Source organism: Pavona decussata, unplaced genomic scaffold, assembly GCF_977016875.1.
Source record: "Pavona decussata unplaced genomic scaffold, jaPavDecu1.1 SCAFFOLD_391, whole genome shotgun sequence".
Lineage (NCBI taxonomy): Eukaryota > Metazoa > Cnidaria > Anthozoa > Scleractinia > Agariciidae > Pavona > Pavona decussata.
The window spans coordinates 445,736-467,500 of record NW_028145763.1 but is presented as its reverse complement, the minus strand read 5'-3'; the positions used below and the strand labels follow the sequence as shown (position 1 = coordinate 467,500).

General features: G+C 39.3%; 2 protein-coding genes across 3 annotated transcripts in view; both read right to left on the bottom strand.

The window, feature by feature from the left end:
* LOC146451227 (uncharacterized) overlaps window positions 1-10,941 on the bottom strand; it is a 60,243-nt gene extending 49,302 nt beyond the window's left edge. The window contains exons 1-3 of one of the 2 annotated variants that reach the window (XR_014860055.1): window positions 10,569-10,935; window positions 7,945-8,277; window positions 7,337-7,648 (exon numbers count right to left, since the gene is read on the bottom strand). Coding sequence is in view for 1 of the 2 variants with exons in the window: in XM_085099303.1 (XP_084955429.1) it covers window positions 7,337-7,648; window positions 7,945-8,277; window positions 10,569-10,815 (892 nt within the window). In the remaining variant the exon portion in view is untranslated. Of the gene's footprint in view, window positions 1-7,336; window positions 7,649-7,944; window positions 8,278-10,568 lie in introns of both variants that reach the window. The other variant, XM_085099303.1, reaches the window with a different exon arrangement.
* Window positions 10,942-15,583: 4,642 nt separating this feature from the next.
* Window positions 15,584-21,765, bottom strand: part of LOC146451225 (uncharacterized) — a 91,075-nt gene continuing 84,893 nt past the window's right edge. Inside the window, exons 10-13 of the mRNA XM_085099322.1 lie at window positions 21,490-21,585; window positions 16,612-16,707; window positions 16,298-16,393; window positions 15,584-15,603 (exon numbers count right to left, since the gene is read on the bottom strand). Coding sequence (XP_084955448.1) covers window positions 15,584-15,603; window positions 16,298-16,393; window positions 16,612-16,707; window positions 21,490-21,585 — 308 coding nt within the window. The remainder of the gene's footprint in view (window positions 15,604-16,297; window positions 16,394-16,611; window positions 16,708-21,489; window positions 21,586-21,765) is intronic.

Genomic DNA, 21,765 nt, shown 5'->3' with positions numbered 1-21,765 from the left:
GAGAGCAGCGAACACTGAAGAAGGAGACATCAGGAAACCACAGAGCAAAGACAACGTCTCTTGGCTCAGCAAAGACAGCGCCTTCAGGAGGAAACAGAGGAGGAGAGGAACCGCAGATTGGAATGTCACAGGCAGTAAAACCAAGGAAGGCGTGCATTAGAAACTTTAGAAGATAGGCAATTTAGCTTAGATTTAACTCGTGCTCGCTTTAATAACGAAACCCCCGTTCAACGTGAGCCTCGATTGCATCGAATTCAAAGACACCGGGCACAACGACTGATTAATGAGACTGAACAGGAACGAGATTTCCGATTACAAACGCTTCGCACAAACCAGGCACAAGGACTGATTAACGAGACTGAAAAGGAACGAAACTTGCGACTACGAGGGCTTCGAGAAAGTCATTCCATACGAATACAAGCGGAAACTGAACAGCAAAGATATGACAGATAACAAATTGCTCGTGACAACACTGCTCGTAGAAGAGAAGTTGAGGAACGACAAAATAGACTCCAACTGCTTCAGCAAAATGGTGCTATGAACAGCGAGAACGAGAGGCTGCAACATGTACAAGATCAAATTAATCGCGGCAGTTATCTTTGTAACAGTTGGAAAAATGCAGAACAGCCTTTACACGAACAACAATGGGTTCAAATTAGGATGGCAAATTTCCATCGTACAATGAACAAATTAATTAAAACCCCGACAATGTCTCTCAGATTTTTTAATACCTAAGATGTAAGCGTGATAAGTGAATTCCCAAATTATTCTCCCAGGAAAATGACATGGATCCGGGTTGCTTACCAACAGCATTACAAGGTTTAACTGACATTGAGGAAATGGTTATCGCAAAAGCTTGCCCAATTGTGTGTGTTTATCGGAAACATGGAGGACAAAGGGGTTATACGGGACATGTTTGAAATCTTCTCCAAGACACTCAGGGTTTTCTCCCTAGACTTCCTCGTAATGTTGCACAACTTCCTTACCTGCTAATTCGAAAACATGGAACTGACAACACATACAGAGATTGTACAGTTAGAAGACAGAAGGTTCTTGAGGCAATCACATGGCTGAAGGATAACAATTCTTTTTTATGCTGGGTTCAAACGGAAATTTCACCATTTTGAAGCGGTAAATCGAAAGGATAACTTCTAAGAAGCACTCGACATCTAAAACGGTGGAAATTGGAGAGTTCCTGGCGAAGGAATCGTGCTTTGTTTGACAGTTCTAAAACACAGACGGAACTGAAAAGAGGTCATTGATACGCTAACGTTATTGTAATGGAATTTCCGAAATTTCCGGTACAACAATGACGTAAGCGTAACACAAGGGAAACAATGTAACGCGATCTTCGTGACTCAAACTTTTCCATTAGCAAGGATAGTTTTATAAATCTGCGAAGCATACAGGTGGAATAAATGAATCAGCTCAGCATCGCGCGTTTATACCAGTATGGGCATCTTGTTTTCTTCATGGTAGCCACAAATCGGCACATTAATTTATTCATTAAACTCTGCCCTCTCCTACTAGGGATGTATTGTTCTGATTGTCTTCAACAAAAGCAGGCCAATCAAAATCCATTCTTGTCGCGTCTATCGCGAGGGAGGGGACCCACTCACCCCAACTTGTGTGACGTCAAAGCATCATTTGATTTATTCATTAATCTCAGATTAAATTTGTGTTGCCATATTGTTAACATGTTGTGGACTCAAGTGTGCCGTTTTCAAACGGAAAATTAAACATTTTGAAGCGGTAAATCGAAAAAATAACTTCTAAGAAGCACTTGACATCTAAAACGGTGGAAATTGGAGAGTTCCTGGCGAAGGAATCGTGCTTTGTTTGACAGTCTTAGACCACGATGGGAGAATGAAAAGAGGTCATTGAGCAGCTTACGTTATCGTAGTGCAATTACCGAAATTTCCGGTGAAACCCTATGTAACGTAACACAAGGGAAACAACGTAACGCGATCTTCGTGACTCAAACTTTTCCATTAGCAAGGATAGTTTTATAAATCTGCGAAGCATACAGTTGGAATAAATGAATCAGCTCAGCATCACGCGTTTATGCCATTATCGGCATCTTTTTTTTTTTGTTCGTCGTAGCCACAAATCTGTACATTAATTTATTCATTAAACTCTCCCCTCTCCTACTTGGGAAGTATTGTTCTGATCGTCTGCAACAAAAGCAGGCCAATCAAAATCCATTCTTGTCGCTTATATCGCGAGGGAGGGGACCCACTCACCCCTACCTGTGTGACGTCAAAGCATCATTTGATTTATTCATTAAACCGAATTAATTTGTGCGCCATATTGTTAACATGTTGTGGACTCAAGTGTGCAGTTTTCAAACGGAAATTTCACCATTTTGAAGCGGTAAATCGAACGAATAACCTGTAAGAAGCACTCGACATTTAAAACGGTTGAAATTGGAGAGTTCCTGGCGAAGGAATCGTGCTTTGTTTGACAGTCTTAGACCACCGACGATGCGAGACTGAAAAGAGGTCATTGAGAAGCTTACGTTATCGTAATGGAATTTCAGAAAATTCCGGTGAAACCCTGAGTCACGTAACACAAGGGAAACAACGTAACGCAATCGTCGTGACTGAAACTATTCCATTAGCAAGGATAGTTTTACAAATCTGCGAAGCATACAGTTGGAATAAATGCATCTCGCGTAAATGCCAGTATAGGCATCTTGTTCATTAAACCCTCCCCTCTCCTACTCGAGATGTATTGTTCTGATTGTCTTCAACAGAAGCAGGCCAATCAAAATCCATTCTTGTCGCTTATATCGCGAGGGAGGGGACCCACTCACCCCTACCTGTGTGACGTCAACGCATCATTTGATTTTTTCATTAAAACTGGATTAAATTGTGGCGCCATATTGTTAACATGTTGTGGACTCAAGTGCGCCGTTTTCAAACGGAAATTTCACCATTTTGAAAAGGCAAATCGAAAGATTAACTTCTAAGAAGCACTCGACATCTCAAACGGTGGAAATCGGAAAGTTCCTGGCGAAGGAATCGTGCTTTGTTTGACAGTTCTAAAACCACGACGGGACTGAAAAGAGGTCATTGAGCAGCTTACGTTATCGTAATGGAATTACCGAAATTTCTGGTGAAACCCTATGTAACGTAACACAAGGGAAACAACGTAACGTGATCTTCGTGACTCAAACTTTTCCATTAGCAAGGATAGTTTTATAAATCTGCGAAGCATACAGTTGGATCCATTCTTGCCGCTTATATCGCGAGGGAGGGGACCCACTCACCCCTACCTGTGTGACGTCAACGCATTATTTGATTTATTTATCAAAAACGGATTAAATTTGTGGCGCCATATTGTTAACATGTTATGCACTCAAGTGTGCCGTTTTCAAACGGAAATTTCACCATTTTGAAGCGGTAAATCGAAAAAATAACTTCTAAGAAGAACTCGACATCTAAAACGGTGGAAATTGGAAAGTTCCTGGCAAAGGAATCGTGCTTTGTTGACAGTCCCGAACCACGATGGGAGACAGAAAAGAGGTCATTGAGAAGCTTGCGTTATCGTAATGGAATTTTCGAAATTTCCGGTGAGATCCTCAGTAGCGTAACACAAGGGAAACAACATAACGCGATCTTCGTGACTCAAAACATTCCATTAGCAATGATAGTTTTATCAATCGCCGAGGCATACAGTTGGAATAAATGAATCAGCCAGCATCTCGCGTATACGCCAGTATAGGCATCTTGTTTTAACATAAAATTTATCTCATACATTTTCGTTCAGCTAGTGTTACCAGTAGACCTGCATCATTAAACGTTAATGTTTACATCCTAATCGCTTCTGTCAGGTAAGTGACAACAAAATTGCAGTTCAATGTAAAGACAACTTTTGTAATTAAATTTTAGTACTTTTTGGTCAATATCAATATTTTGTATCCAGAGTCCAGTCACACAACTTGATTAGTGAATAGTCACGAGATGAGACTCAAGGGGAATGGAATTTTTTTTTATAAAAATATAGTAATTTCTTATCCATTCAATACCCCCCCCCCCCCCCAGTCTTGCCTTGCAACTATTCACTGAGTACTCATGAGAAACAGAAAATTACATCACTTAATTACAATCACTTCCCATATTGCATGACTGAAATTTTCTTATTGAAAGCAACCACAATCACATGTTATCAGTACATATTCCATTTATGCAAATAAAGCAGTTGCAACTGTCAGTAATAAATGTTGTACTCTCTGAGTTTCAATTAATGATTAGAATGGAAGGTATGGGGGGGGGGGGGGGAAGGGGAGGTGAGGAGGGTTGAGGAAAAAGATAAGCTACATGTAGGTGTACCATCTTCTGAGCACTCTATATATTTAATATAATTTGCAAAGTATTGTACACTTTTACTAACCCTTTCACTACCAAGATTTGAAAGCTACGTCCCCTAAGTAATCAATATTCATGCCTTTGTTGGCTTTTCCTGAGAGTTTGGTGTCAGAGTAAAATACTATCCGCTTTTTAACTTTTTTAGTTAATTCTCATTACCTGTCTTCTTGACAGTGTATTAACATTATAAGGCGAATTTACAATAATGCTGCTCACTTCTGGGAGTGGAAGTGTTGGTGGCAAAGGGAGACTATCGTTTGCCTGTTGATGCGGTTGAATGTTAATACATATGCAAATGTAGTTGTTGAAGGTTTCTTTTGCACAAATGAAGTTAATTTCGGTGTTGATGAAAGTATATTCACCTTAATGAAACAGCTATTGATACAAATGAATGGATATAAATGAACAAAAAAATGTGTATCATCGTTGGATACGAAATGCAAGCCGAACAGGATCTACCCCGCACAGAGATCACTTCAAACCTCGAATAGTTCTAGCGATGACGAAGCTGCTGCTTATGCTGACGGCCTACTTGTAAATGTGCCGTATATAAATTGCGAATGTGTTATTTTTTAATCGCAAAATCTTGATTTGTTTAGGGTTTCGATTTTACCCAGCGACTTTTTCCTGAAAAGAGAGGCCTTTTTTTTTTGCGCAGAGGATAGCCACTTTCTTCATGTTTATTTTTGAATTCGTTAGAGCAGTTCTGCCTCGGGCTCCGGGATCGAACTCTCAATCTGCCGACCAAATATCATCGGCTACTCCGCCGCAGACATTGCTAAGTCATGATCAGGTGCAGTCGAAGCTCTCGATCCTTGCGACCTCTGTCATAAGCGACCAGCTCTAGTTACGACCACCATGGTAAAACCCCGTTTGAAGTGTTAAACTATCACAAGTACATATTATGGCGGTATATTGCTAACTATTTTTCCGATATGACTGATATAAAAATAAATATCAAAAAGTGTCAAAAATGGTTTTGAAAGAAACACAGACGTTTCGGGCGTATAACCCTTTTTCAGTGTGGAGAAAACCGTTGAATTACGCTGCCGGACACACGCAGCGTGGGCATGTATTAAAAGTTACAATTCAAATATAGCTAAAATTGACGTTAATTTCATCCGGCTGAACAGTTCCAAGTTGGAAAATCAGCCTCATTTCACGCTGCTTGCGCTGGAGGTTTGTCCCATTGCATAACTGCATACCCCGCATCTGGATATCTGAAATACTGTGACCCGTCGAGTTGAAATGTTGGGCCACAGGGGACCAAGGAGTATTGCTAACTATACTGGCTAAACGTTTCTTTAATCCGTTGTAGTCTCTCTCGAGTATATCTATGACCCTTAAATTGTGCAAAGAACAAAAATGATTAGAATGTGTAATTATTCAGCAAATACCACATATTAAGCGAGAGTGAGGTCATCACAGGGAAATCTCAGACCGAGGCCTTGGTGTATTGACCGAGCGATAGCGAGGTCAATACATCAAGGCTGAGGTCTGAGATTTCCCTGTACGGACCAAACGGACGAGGTTAATAAGTTATTTATTATATGACCTTCCTAAAAAGAATACAATAAAAGCACCGGAAGTAATTTTCCACATCCGCTTGCGCGCGCAAGAAGTCATTCGAGGCCGAAACGAACCTGGCGATGCAATCGAAACCACAAGACACAGTTTCTTTGACAATGAGACAATTTTTGTCTTTATTACGTCAAGATCTAGGGCAAATTTAACCACTTAAATTTCAACAAATACACTGACCTGTGTTTACAAGTGTTTGACCCTTAAAAATTTCAGAAGCTACGGCAAAGATGGGCCCAGTTTGTGATTGAATTTTGAACACGTGGGGAGAACTTGCAGTGATTTCAGTGACACTCGCGATGAATATTATTCTTCGTCGTCGCTCTCAATAACATAACGGAATCAGACCGAAATCTCTGGATACTTCTCTACAGTCCCGTCAAAGCACTTAGCTCGTATTCTTCGCCATTTGTTTTCCTTACGTCTTTAAAGAACTTTCCCAGGAGGTGGTCAAGTTCTTTCGGTGGTAAGTCCAAAATCTGAACATTTGTCTTGTTTATCTCGCCAAGAAAACGGTAAAAACGCTTCATATCACTTGACGTTTTCTTTTTACAGTGTTTTCACTTTTCTGTTCTTGAACAAACTTTTGCATCTCCTCTTGACTGTTACCGAAATTTTCGTCTCCGTGAGTGATAACTTTACTCATGTTGTTTTGCTCACTTTTGCCCCGTTTTTCGTTCTTTGGAAAATAAAACTCGCTTTTGCTGTGGCTCTCTTCGTCGCTCATACTAAAGAAGTATCTCTATGCTAGTTTTTCTTTCAGTTATTAAAAATATAGTTGTACTTTGTCCATAAGTTTTGTTGTTTTCGCCCACGCGCTCATAGCTTTTACTCAAAACTCAAAAGGGCCGTCGAGCCGAAAAAAATTTTCATAATGCCCGGTCATTACAAGAAAATCTTGCCCGCTCAGCAGCCAATCAGAGCGCGCGTACTATTGTAGCCATATAATAAAGATAATTAACCCGATCATAAAATGGACATTCGTGTAAGAAACTGACGTCATTATTATTATTATTATTATTATTATTATTATTATTATTGTTATTATTATTATTATTATTATTATTATTATTATTATTATTATTATTATTATTTATTATTATTATTATTTTTTTTTTTGTATAATAACAGAAAGAGGAAAACTTAGGTTCAGTTCAGGTCGAGTAAAAGAGACAAAATCCCACCGGTAAACTCATTGAGATTGACTCTCGCCATATTGGGAATGCTAAAACGTTTGGCAAAATTAAACGCTCGCCGATCGCGTCATCTCTTTAAAAATAAAGATCAGTCAGCTTGAGATTAGCCAATGTGTGCACGAGACAGGTTCATTTTAACAAGTGGTACTGAAGTGTGACGCAATCCGTCTTTGTGGCATTTGTACTTACCAACCATGTCTGGAAATTGCTCTGTTATAATCTGAATGGCGTCGTTACGCTGTATCTTGTTCAGTGCGTTAACGACATCTGTTAATCTTATGTCAGGTGATCGTGCCGTCAGCCATTGCAGTACTTGTTTTGTACGACTTTCTCTTGGCTCTTTTCTGTCAAATTCTTGATACGCGTCATGTGGAATTCCTAGGTGATGGGCTAGGTTGCGCCAACTTTGAACACCGGGAACTTGCTCCACGTTGAGTTTATCCGCCACCGTTTGTAGAAGTTCTGATCCTCTTGTCATCAAATCCTTCAATAAGTCCTCATCTGTGTCGAAACAAAATAATTCAGCATAAAATCGGGGGTCGGTACGCCGTTGTACTCGCTGCGCTTGCCTCAGAGCTTTCGGCCTTCACCATACCTTCACCGAAGTATAACAGTAAAATTCTCAAATTTTTAACAAACGCCTGCAGGTAACGTTAACTACTTTCATTTAATCTTACAAAATTTAGGAAGTTTTCAAGGTAGCAAATGATATTCATTCCACATTTCTGATTAAATTAAAAAGATGAAATTGTGCAGATTTCATAAATTGCGAAAACCGATAAGTGAACGTAACTTACCTTTTCTAGCCCGAAAAATGTTAATCAAGTCGTTCCTAGTCATCTTCACCAGTGCTTCTCTCAGTGTTTTCAACGTCATTTTTGGACGAGTTGCCGCCAAATACTCAAACAATTGACTGGTTGGGTCTGTTGGTGACCATTTTTCAATTTTTTTAATGATTTCCCTGGGTACTTTAAGCTTTTTCGCCAAGCCAATCCAATTAATCGGTATCTTTGACTGTTTATCTAGTGCTAAGGCTATATCCTCCAAAAGGCCTGCGTGGGGTGAAGGCGATCGTACAGCTCTTGAAGTGATTACTTCTTTTACCAGCTGCGAGTCAGTGGAGCTTACAGCTGTCAAGGAAATAAGTTACTGGAGTTAATGGTATGGGTTGGTGGCAAAATTATTGCACTATCACGTATGGCTTCATCAGCCGGCATGGTTATCAGTCAGTCAGCGCTCTACTATTTGCTCATTGTTTTATTTTCAATTTGGATGGGAGGAGTGCAAATGGGGCTTGTTGTCTTTGTTGTTTTAGGTTATAATGCTATGACATCAAATCCTTGTCTGGTGCAGAAATGTTTTCTGGATTGAACTATTGATGCAGTGTCTCTAATCCCGTGGAAACAGTGGGCACTTTTGCATGTGACTTTTGACTTGTTCCCAGGTATTATTTAATTGGTACATAACTTGCTTTTGTTCAGAACTATGAAATGGGTGTCTCAACAATACGCTAAGCGCTCTGATTGGCTGTTACGTGTCATTCATTTGCCCGTGGGTTGCACCCTGGCGTGAGCTTGCTTTGAGCTTAGCTTCTCGCTCGTTGATTCCGTTTAGATTTATTACAGTCTTTTAGCACGTACCCTGTCTCAAATAGCCGGTGAGTTCAACTTGGATGGAGAATCACCAGAGCAAATTTGTTTTAAACTGTGACGTGAAGAATTTGAAATCATCGGCTCATTTGAGATCTTATGCCCGAAGATTCTGTCAATATTATTGAAATCCGCAATCTTTGCAAGGCAAGTGAACGAGACTCGAATACGTTTATCAGTGATTGTTCAATGCGTGGACTACTTTGGAGGAATTTTAAACGGAATAAAGTAGTTTGCAACTCTACTTGCAGACTGCACTTTTTAAATTAATGCTTTCGGGACTAGTTAAAACCTAGTAATTCCGACGGTAGCTTGGTTAATTTTTACTTAATAAAAATATACCGAACTAAAAATCGATATATAACTAAAAGCGGCGTTTATAAACCTTACAATTATTGAAAATTCTTAGAAGGCGTATGTGCTAAATTTAATAAAATTAAAGAGCAGTTTTCGCTGAATTTCTGTCGACTATCATACTCTTTCGGGTCTTTTGAAAGGGTTTGGCTCTGCTGGAGATTTTTAGGATGAAAAGTGGTGTACTCTGTTAGAAGAGTTAAGCTAGTGATTGCAGAAATATATATCTAACTTTGTGCCAGATTTCGCCAGCAAATAAGTATTTAAGGTTACCCGATACCTTCAGAGGTGTCTCGCGTTTAAGTGATGTAGCGCGTCCAGTTTAAGCTGTAGATACCTAAACCCCTATGTCAAATTAAAGCTTATAGAGCTGACTATTAAACCATACCAAGAATTTTGAAATAAAATAAATTGCCGAATTTTTCACGACCTCTAATTGCGAGCGTCCGAATCAACTTTTTAAAGCTACAAGTCAAAGTGAATTTTGTTTTTTGCTAATTTCATCTGCTCCTCAGTTTCTGGACCCAAAGCGCTAAAAAAACGCGTCTGCGTTTTGCCAAATTCAATCGCAGTGAAAAGTTATAAAGCATTTTCGAAATAGGATGAAAAAAATGTGGCGTAATCGTACAAAAATCGCTCTCGGAGAAAAAATATTTGGAAAGAAAAACTTCGCAGACACGTTTTTGTTGTTTATACGTTAAACTAGCTACTGTCCAAATTTGAAGGCAAACGAACAAATTCCTTTTGAGTTTTAGCTCTTTGAAGTGGATCCTCCAAGTGTAAAAAATTTATTCAAGAAAACAGCGCTAAAAACTTGGGCAATTCATTTTTTTTCTAAATTCTTGGTTTAGTTGGATAGCCAGCTCTATAAGCTTTAATTTGATATAAGGGTTCAGGTATCTACAGTTTAAACCGGACGTGCTACATCGCTTGGACGCGAGACACCTCTGAAGACACCTCTGAAGGTACTGGGTAACCTTAAAGTCGACAAGACGCGAGAATGACATTGGGATCTTAATAAAGAAACCGACAGATTAATTTATGTTATAAAGTTATGGATGCACTATTTAGGTTGCGATAAAGCAGTCAAGAAACTAGAGTTGCTCTCGGCTGCTCCTCGCCTCGAGCAACTCTTTCGCTTCTTTCGTGCTTAGCAACCTCCCGTATGTATTCATAACTCTTTAGTTGCACGTTGATTTTTTTCCCAGTTCGTTTTTGTTACTAACCATTTGTGCTACAGGCCTATACCTGCATTGCACTTGGTATCAAACGCCCACCCGTTAACCTGCGTTATATGAACACCTGTGTTTCTTAAAAAAAATATTCAGGCTCTCTCCAGTTTGGCGTTCACGGGTGGGACTGTTCGAAGATGTTCTCAAACCTCTTGACACAGGTCAATTAACAGATTCACTGTTTACCTTTAGTCTCTAGTAAACGGAGCACATCGTTCCTCTGGATGTCTGAAAGCGCTTGTTTTAGTTGTTGCATGGTCAGGTCTGGTCGTCTGACCTCCAGATATTCAAACAGTTGGATGGTTGGGCTGAAGTCACTATACTCCAAACTAGAAATGGCTGCCGCGTCGACGTTTAGTTCGCTGGACAAATGTCTCCAGTTCGGTATTTGCCCCATTGTCCTGTCCAAGCATGAGGCCAACTTTTCTATCATTCCTGGGCTCGCTTTTAAAACATCAACCAATAGAGGGCATTAAAAGTTGAGCAAACGTTAAATTAAAATGGATTTGTTACAACATACGTTTAGTCATGCGTGAATAATACCCCAATTCCATCTAAGCAAAAGCTGTGTTTGAACGCGACTCACAACTGCAAAGTCGTGGCTTGCAACTCTGTGTAACAAAAAAATCAAAAAAATCAAATGTGTGCAACACATCACAATTGCGGCATCGCTGTTAGGTTAACTCGTTTCCTGGAGTAGTCAACATGATTACTTGAAAACTCTCTCAGAGGGGGGTGTCTCATTATCAATCATTTTTCCGTACCGGCGGCGGTGTTCAACAGTTAGAAAGAAAGACTGAAAAAAACAAGATGCCTATACTGGCATTTACGCGAGATGCTGTGGCTGATTCATTTATTCCAACTGAATGCTTTGCAGATTGATAAAACTATACTTTCTAATAGAGTGTTTTCATTCACGTGACTACCGGCCATATTGGTTAAATGAAACAAAACAAAGTATTTGCATAAAAAAGAGGTTAATTCCCAGAGGTTTAGTTTGGGACACCAACATGGCCGCCATTTCTTTGTTTTGGGACACCAACATGGCCGCCGTGACGTCATGTGAAAACACTCTAGATATAGAAAAGTTTGAGTCACGAAGAGCGCGTTACGTTGTTTTCCTTGTGTTACGCTCCTTAAGGTTTCACCGGAAATTTTGGAAATTCCATTAGGGTAACATAAGCTTATCAATGACCTTTCTCAGTCTCCCATCGTGGTATAAAACTGTCAAACAAAGCAAGATTCCTTCGCCAGGAACTCACCGATTTCCTGCTTCTTAGAGGTTATTCTTTCGATTTACCGCTTCAAAATGGTTAATTTTCCGTTTGAAAACGGCACACTTGAGTCCACAACATGTTAACAATATGGCAGCCACAATCAGGAACTGGATTAAACCAAATCATGCTTTGACGTCACACAGGTAGGGGGTGAGTGGGTCCCCTCCCTCGCGATATACGCGACAAGAATGGATTTTGATTAGCCTGCTTTTGTCGAAGACAATCAGAACAATACATCTCGAGTAGGAGAGGGGAGAGTTTAATGAATAAATTAATGTACCGATTTGTGGCTACGAGGAAGAAAAAAAAAAAGAAAAAAAGAAATCGACCCGTTTTTAGACACGGTATGCCTCTCAGGGCATCCCGCGTAACAAACAACCAGGAAGGAGAGATCAACTCGTAAGCTCGGCTGTCCGAATGATACGGGCCATCGTGACGTCACTTCCTGTGAAGCGCGGAATTTTCTCCACATCAAACGACTTTTTTTTTTCAGCCAAGCTTCAGATGGTTTTTGTTTTCTTGCTGAATGGACTTTAAATCTTCTTTTCTTGATATAGTTAAGTCTTCATTTATTTTGAACCCATGAATTATACCTAAAATATTGCAGTGAAGAGTTACGTGTACTCGCGCTGATCTGAGACTGTCCGCGCCAGAGAAATTATGTCTTATTGTTTATGCAAAGTAATTGTAAAACTGACATTTGGCCCGAGGCGAGGTAAAATCTTAGTGCGAACGTTCCAGTTGAGATAAGTAGATTTTATTCAACTGTACAAATGATCAGTGCGTTTGTTTCGCCGAGTAAAAAAACCAAATGAAAACTAGAAGTTTGCGTTTATTACTGCAACTTGACCTGAAGTTATAGAATTTGTCTCCAACATTATTGAAATGATTGATAGATACAAAATTATGATTCGAAGGACCTTATTTTAATTTACCCATGTCATTTAACCTTTGTAAAGAAGACTTTCGCTGAGCAGCCTGTAGAATTTTGAAACAGCTTGCAAAAAATACGGACGCCCGGGGAAACGGACTTTCTTTTAAAATGATGATTACTTTTTGCGAGAAATTTCTCGAAATTTCACACCAAATCGCGTACCCCTGAGCTCAGTTTTCTGGCTAAGCATATTCACAATATCTCCAGCTTCCTACAGATCTCTGATACGGAGACATCTGGTCACAGAGATAAACTTATCACCTGAAATGATCCATAAAACAAATGAGCAAGGAGACGATAAATGCTGTGTTTCAGTTGATTTTCATTAGTAAGATAATTTAAGGGTACAAGTTAAATTAAACTTAAATACTAGTCCAGTGAATAATTGAACCTTCTTTATGTATTCTAAACTGTTAGAAAAAAACTTGGCATTGCCCCTAGAATTTTGATGTTTAGATACAGAATGTTCGGGCTATTTTTCCTTGAAGCTGCGTCAGCCACTCGGTTTCGCAAGGAGAAGTCTTGTCATGTTTTCCTGTTTTTGTAAGATTATTAAGCAAAAAGAAAGTCCTGTTGCCCATTAACAATTACCAACTGGCAAATTACTTTGTATTGAAGGCTTCTTTGCAACGTAGCTTTTCCGATACCTTAAGAAAAAATGTTTTACGCCTTTCTTTTTGCGAGCGCTCGACCAGACAGTACCGGAAAAATGCGATTAAACCCACTGATCATTTTTATTAGGTTGTAAGATAATTGTTTTTAATGGCCAAGCGAAAGCCCTAAACCACAGTAAGATCTCACTTTTCCCTCCTTGTTATATTCTTGTGGATTCTCAAGTTATCTTTTTTCAAAGAGGCGCAGGCCGTCATTGTTTCGTCGCATTTGCTATTAAACCAGTGTCAAACTTTTGCGTGTTTTCATACTTCAAATATCTACTTCATGAGCGATGATGCTGTTTTCATGTATTATGTTAATGGGTTTCTACGTAGCTTTGATTCTCTGATGACCTGGTGTAGAATTATTTGGCTGATCATCCAAGGAAAAAATTTGGCGAGGTTGTAGTTTATCAATGCTTTTACAGGAAGGGACGTCACGATGGCTCGCATCATCCGGACAAGCAATCCATTGCGAAAAGCCAAAGTTGACCCCTCCCTCCTGCAAACAACCTAACAAACAAATAGACCCGGGAAACGAACGCTCTGAGAATGCACCATCCCTGTTCCTCTGTACCCGAAGAGATTCAGAAGACATTTGTACGTAAAAATACGCAAACTTAACTTGTTGCTGCGTTATTAATGAAAAAATTTTCTCGACTGGGATAATTGTTGGTAGAATAAAAATTTCAAAAGCCTTATATGATGAAAGAAAGGCCACTTCCAAGTGGTTAATACGTCGGCAGAGTTTGTGCGGTTCTAATCGGTTTCGGGAAACTCACGAGGTGATGCGGCGACATTCTGATCCAATGATAGGAGGTTTGGTATGTGATATCTAGATCTTAGTGTGTGCCAAGTTTCAAAACTCAAGTGTGTTTGGTTCGTCTTATCGATCCCTTCAAAGTCAGTGTAACGTAGTGTGGAAAAGAAAGGAAATGTAATCCTTAGGCTACGAGCTTACAACGAGTCATTGCTGCAACGGGTTGGCACTAGTGATCATCAGTGGTAAGTTTTCGATATTTCCTTATTTATTTTTTTTATGTTTTGTGTATGAATCCCCTGGCGTCCGATGAGAAAATCGTAGTAAAAATATCTATACGACTGGTTTGATACAAAATTTGCCCAGTTAAGGTTATGATAAACTCATCACAATCATGTTGCACTTTTCAGCAATCTGATTGGTCCTTTATGGCAAAGACGTAAGAGATAAGACGTAAGACGTAAGATACTGTTACTTCCCTTTTTGGTTTAGATGATCGAGGCTAATGGAAATTTTGCTCATCAAGAAAGCCGTGCGTATAAACCTCAGAGAGCAAGGCTCTAGACTAACGATGAAATAGACTTCAAACATATCCTGGACGAATAGATAAAAAAATAACTGCGCTATTCAATTTCATATCAGATAGTACAGAAATAAACTAAACAACTAAAAATTCGCACAATCAAGCGTTCTGCGTAAGCTTTGTTTTGACAAAAACAAAATCACTCTTCAGAATTTTAGATTCGCTTTTAAAGTAAGTTGTGTTTGTTCTCTTTCAAGATTGTCACAAATCAATGCCAAATTTAAAGAAATGGACGTGTACCGCTGTTTCAACAAAGGTTGTCCAAAAAAGGCGTAAAAGCGTTCGCAACAATACCGAAATGCCAAAAATGTCTAGGAAATACCCAATAAATTTCAATAAAAGCTCAGAATCCATAATGCCTCGACCGCACAGCAAATACTTGAGATGGCTGAGCTTTTATTGAAATTTATAGGGTATTTCCTTAACTACCTCTCGGCATTGTCACGTACGTTTTTCCCATTTTTTTAGACAAACTTTGTCGAAACAACTGTATATGCCAACGATACACTGTGTTGCGAGGCGTTTGTTTGACTGTTTAAGCTAAGAATCATATTTTCTTAAATGAAGTTAAATGGAATGAGATCAGTTAACAAAACTCCAAGGGAAAAAATAAGCATGGACCGTAAGACTGATCTCAAAAGACGGCTCTGCAGTTAGCAATATTTACCGCCCAAAGTGAGACCACGTAGTCTTCTTCGAAACTCAGATACTTGACGCTACTTTCAATTAAAAGCGTTTCACGCACAAAAGTTGATAGCTGTAAAAGTATCTTTCATCTAGTTTTTCTCCTGTTTTCATTGTTATTTATACTGTTTCTGGAACACATAAAAGCGAATTTGACGTTTCAAATTAAGCTTTCACGAAGGGATAGGCCTGGTTTGCGGCCTAAACACTAGTCTGTAGAACAAGCCTAATTTATGTGCTCAATCACAAAGAAAGAACGGCTAAGTCAAGTCCAGTCAAGTCAATTTTATTGTGTTAGCGACGCTAAGCTTCAGTGAGACAGTTCACCAGCTAGGTTTGAGGTATTACACACAAAACATGACTAAATATGCCTGTTTACTGTCTACCTAAGTGCAAAGGTACTAAACAAAAGCTTTTGCTTTTTTTGCTTTTTTTTTTATAAAGGTTTTGTTTTCTATCGGCTAACCCATTCCAGAAATTGTTTTAGAACTGCCTGCTTCCATTTTCGCGAGTGTTCGATTATTTTTATGTTTAAGTTAAATACTCAACGATATATGGATTAATTGTCAGCTGTAAGTCAGATACTGGACAAAGACAAACGGTACAGTATTGAGCTCCTCTTTTAAATTAATTTCAAAGAGTTCACTCAAAACTTGCCATTAAGAACAGCGTTGCATATTGCACAGCAATATCAAAGTATAATTACGAATTGAGTAAACACTTTTCATCCCATAATAATTAAGTACATAAATAAATAAAGCCAAAAAGTAAACCATTAAAAACAAACTAACAAGCAAACAGCGACAACAACAAACAAATAAAATCAAAATTCAAGAGAAAGTTTCTAACCAATCTGGCGGCTCTACAATTAGCGGAAGGAGAGGGAAGGGTTTACTGTTAACAGTCCTTTCCCGTATCTTCATCCATGCACTGAACTCAGTTCTCTTTCAACTTTGAAGATTATCACTGAACGGATTTTTTGTATAACAACGACTTCTGGTAAGAGAATAACATGAATCCTCACCTTTCGAAGTGTCATCATCAAAATGCCATATCTCCTCACCAGCTGGTGTGACGTCACTTTCAGTTTTGCCTTTGCTTTCACTGCTTGCCATGGATGCTGGGATATCAAATATTTAATCAGTATACTCAGCTTATAGAGTGTAACTGTAACATAGATGCTAAACTGACTGGACACACACTGTATTTGACGTCAAGAGCCGTTTGCTGTATCTTCATCCATGGACTTACCTCAGTTCTCCTACAACTGTGAAGATTAACATTGAACGGTTTTTCAATCTAACAACGAGTTCTGGTCAGAGAATAACATTGTCTTACCTTTCGACGAGTCATCATCAAGCTTGAAATTCTCCTCACCAGCTGGTGTGATGGCACCTTCACTTTTCGCTTTTCTTTCACTGCTTGCTAGGGATTCTGGGAAATGCAATCGAATACTTAATCAGTATACTAAGGTTAAAAAGGCGACCGCTGATCAAGACCCGGAACTGGATTTGTTTTAGTTATTGACTTAGATCTTGAAGCGTCAATGTTTTGGTGAACGTTAAACGAACAATTGTTAGAAATAAATAAATAAAAAAATAAATAATTGGAAAACGATAAACATTATAAGAACTAGCAATAATAATAATAATAATAATAATAATAATGATAATAATATTAATTATGCAGGATGACCATTTCAGTTATGAAAACTGCCATCAACATGGATCCTGCAGCGTTTAAAAAAAGAAAAAAAAAAGAAACTAGATCTAAAAAAGTTATATAAGAAAACAAGAAATCATCCATATAAGAAAAGAAAAAAGGACTAAAAATAGAATTCACATACAATCATTAAAAATATCTGCGCCTTTATAAAAAAAACCCCACTCTTTCAGTCGATTCCAGTTTAACCCTATCAATAACTAGTTTGTTCTTATTCCTAACACCATAATCAATATCATCTCGTTTAAGTTGAAAATAATTGGAAAAATAACTTGGGGCCGTTCCCGTGAGGCACTTTTCAACTAGTTTAACAATGAGAATGATGATTATTCCAGAAAGTTACGCAGGCATACTCGGAAAAAAGAAATCCGAGTGCTCCTATCAGGAGTCGAACCTAAGACCTTCCGATTACAATGTGGTTTTCTCTTCTTCTCGTCAGAGTATCCCAACCAAGACTTGTAACCCGGTGGACAAATGGGCAGTATTCAAGACTATTCTACCACCTCAACTTTGTTAACAGTAGTCTCATTATCAATATTTTTTCCAAACCGGGAGTGGTGCTCAGCGGTTAGAGAAAAAGACTAAAAGAAACAAACAACCAAACAAACAAATAGACCCGAGAAATGAGCGCCCTTAGAATAAACCATCCCTGTAAGGTTCCCCTGTACCCCAAGAGATTCAGAAGACACTTGTACGTAAAAATACTCAAGCTTGTTGGTGGGTTATCAATGAATACAATACACTATCTCAACTGCTTGCCTGAAACTGTAAATAGCTTCTTCGAAAGGCCTACATGCATGCAAAAGTTATTCGTTTGTTGCGTTTTTGTGGTTCGGTAATTATCAGTTTCAGCTTCAGTTCCGTCTAATCTTTCTCACCTTTGCTGCATAACTACGTAGCGTAGGAGAAGATCATGAAACTGCGATTATCATCAATCATAATTACGTCCGCCAGGAGGGAGAGGACGTCTCTAGGGTAAACATTAGTCCAATGATCACTGCCAGTGTGAAGTCACGTCATAGACATCAATGACTTTCAAAATGTCGGACAAATGTCGTGTTCGTTATTTTGCAAAAGATTTTAATTTTTCGGAGATTTGGATGGTTCTTTTACCTTATTCGATATGACACAACTTTTGAAATCATTGTCCTGTGGCTGATCAGCGAACAAGGCTTGAAGGCGAACTCGACGACAGAAATCTTTAATTTGTAAATCAAACTGATCCATAGAGGGGGGCTTAAGCGAGGGTCTGAATTTCAGCCCCATACCCAAAACCCTAGACTGCCGATCAGTAAGATTCACGTGAGAGAAGTTATGGATTTCCGAGTTTCGAGGGAGCCAGTCGTACAAGGGTCGTTTAGCCATTTTGAAGAGCCATTTTTCATGAGCGGAGCGCCTGTCTATTTTACGGGGCCGGAATCTTTGCCCTTTGCGTTTTTTGACGACGAACGAGGGCTCGTGACCCGTTTGGTCGAGTTGGAACGCGGTGACTTGGATCGCCCCCGCTGTTTCTGTTGACCGCCACGATTCTGCGGCGATTTTGACCTGTTCTGCGGTCGGCGCTGTTGCTGTTGCTTACGTTTCGGCCTACTTCGTCCGCCAGTGTTGTCTGAGAAAGAGACCTTTCTTTGACGAGAACCGGTGGCTGACTTTGACTCCTGTGCATTGTGAAGTTCTTGGCGTATGATCTCTTGGATCGACGATTCATCTGGGATGAACTGTTCTTTTGAATCCATATCATCTCGTTTGCTCTCTCTTTGAGATATTTCCGCTTGTAATGCTTTTTATACTCGCGAGACGGCGCTGTCTGAAGATAGCTTGGCCACAAAAGCAGCGGCTGTATCGCCAAGGTCTTTCGCTTGGTTAGCTGTGATCTCTTCAAGCTTCGCAAGATGACTTTGCCATCTTCCGATCGCGCCATCAAATGTCCCGGCAAATGTCCATTTCTCGCGCGTTGATCGCCTCCTTGCAATCCTTAACATCACGGCGGAGATCGTCAATGGCAGCGTCCAGGAGTTTAAGCTCTGCATCAAAGATGATTTCAGCAAACTTGGATTGCAGTAAGTCAACATCCTGTCCCTTGGCTCTAATGCGTTGGATCCTAAGGCCCGAGGGGACCGTTCGTTCAGATGCATGCTTTGTCAAAACCTCGATTCTAGCCAGCATTCTCGTAACCTTCTTTTCGAGGTCCTGGCGTTCACCGACTTTCTTTCTCAGAATAGCCTCGATAGTTGAATCAAGCTTTGGACTGCCAGTTGGTACAGGAGCTGGATCTTCACCTTCGCCGCTTGGTCGACGGCGTTTTGAACCAGCGCTGGTACCTTCGGTTTTGCTCGCCATGAGGCTTCTATTTGGTGCTTGTACAGAATTTTTAAAAGGGTTATCCAGTGAGCAGCACTTCTGCGAACTACTTGTGTAGTAAAACTTTTTTATTTTCTCCTACGCGTTTCGTGTGACTAGCGCACACTTCATTAGCGAGTTGGACATAACTAGTTGGGGTCGGACCCCAACTAGTTATGTAACGCTCAAAATATGTCACGCATTTAAAATTCTTGCCGCCTATTTCCTGGACGCAAATACAGGCGTAGCTTTGCCACGCATATCCGTAGGTGTGTTTTTATCATTTGTAAAATTCCTTTATTTGTGCTAGGTATAAATATAGGCATACTTGTTAGTATTGTGAAACTCGCTAATGAAGTGTGCGCTAGTCACAGGAAACGCGTAGGAGAAAATAAAAAAAGTTTTACTACACAAGTAGTTCGCAGAAGTGCTGCTCACTGGATAACCCCTTTAAAAAAACTGCGATATTTAATTTCATATCAGATAGTACAGAAATAAACTAAACAACTAAAAATTCGCACACTCAAGCGTTCTGCGTAAGCTTTGTTTTGACGAAAACGAAATCACACTTCAAAATTTTAGATTCGCTTTTAAAGTAAGTTGTGTTTGTTCTCTTTCAAGATTGTCACAAATCAATGCCAAAATTAGAGAAATGGACGTGTACCGCTGTTTTAACAAAGGTTGTCCAAAAAAGGCGTAAAAGCGTTTGCAGCAATACCGAAATGCCGAAAATGTCTAGGAGATACCCAATAAATTTCAATAAAAGCTCAGAATCCATAATGCCTCGACCGTACAGCAAATACTTGAGATGGCGGGCAATATGAATTGTGAGCTTTTATTGAAATTTATTGGGTATTTCCCAAACTACCTCCCGGCAATGTCGCATGCGTTTTTCCCATTTTTTTTAGACAAACTTTGTCGAAACAACTGTATATGCCAACGATACACTGTATTGCGAGGCGTTTGTTTGACTGTTTAAGCTAAGAATCATATTTTCTTAAATGAAGTTAAACGGAGCGAGATCAGTTAACAAAACTCCAAGCGGGGAAAAAATAAGCATGGACCGTAAGACTGATCTCAAAAGACGGCTCTGCAGTTAGCAATATTTACCGCCCAAAGTGAGACCACGTAGTCTTCTTCGAAACTCAGATACTTGACGTTACTTTCAATTAAAAGCGTTTCACGCACAAAATTTGATAGCTGTAAAAATATCTTTCGTCTAGTTTTTCTCCTGTTTTCATTGTTATTTATACTGTTTCTGGAACATATAACAGCGAATTTGAGGTTTCAAATTAAGCTTTCACGAAGGCGATACACCTGGTTTGCGGCCTAAACACTAGTCTGTAGAACAAGCTTATTGTATGTGCTCAATCACAAAGAAAGAACGGCTAAGTCAAGTCCAGTCAAGTCAATTTTATTGTGTTAGCTACGCTAAGCTTCAGTGAGACAGCTCATCAGCTAAATTTGAGGTATTACACACAAAACATGCCTAAACATGCCTGTTTACTGTCTACCCAAGCGAAAAGGTACTAAACAAAAGCTTTTGCTTTTTTTGCTTTTTTTTTTTTATAAAGGTTTTGTTTTCTACCGGCTAACCCACTCCAGAAATTGTTTTAGAACTGCCTGCTTCCATTTTCGCGAGTGTTTGATTATTTTTATGTTTAAGTTAAATACTCAACGATATATGGATTAATTGTCAGCTGTAAGTCAGATACTGGACAAAGACAAACGGTACAGTATTGAGCTCCTCTTTTAAATTAATTTCAAAGAGTTCACTCAAAACTTGCCATTAAGAACAGCATTGCATATTGCACAGCAATATCAAAGTATAATTACGAATTGAGTAAACACTTTTCATCCCATAATAAATAAATACATAAATAAATAAAGCCAAAAAGTAAACTATTAAAAACAAACTAACAAGCAAACAGCAACAACAACAAACAAACAAAATCAAAATTCAAGAGAAAGTTTCTAACCAATCTGGCGGTTCTACAATTAGCGGAAGGAGAGGGAAGGGTTTACTGTTAACAGTCCTTTCCCGTATCTTCATCCATGCACTGAACTCAGTTCTCTTTCAACTTTGAAGATTATCACTGAACGGATTTTTTGTATAACAACGACTTCTGGTAAGAGAATAACATGAATCCTCACCTTTCGAAGTGTCATCATCAAAATGCCATATCTCCTCACCAGCTGGTGTGACGTCACTTTCAGTTTTGCCTTTGCTTTCACTGCTTGCCATGGATGCTGAGATATCAAATATTTAATCAGTATACTCAGCTTATAGAGTGTAACTGTAACATAGATGCTAAACTGACAGCACACACACTGTATTTGACGTCAAGAGCCGTTTGCTGTATCTTCATCCATGGACTTAACTCAGTTCTCCTACAACTGTGAAGATTAACATTGAACAGTTTTTCAATC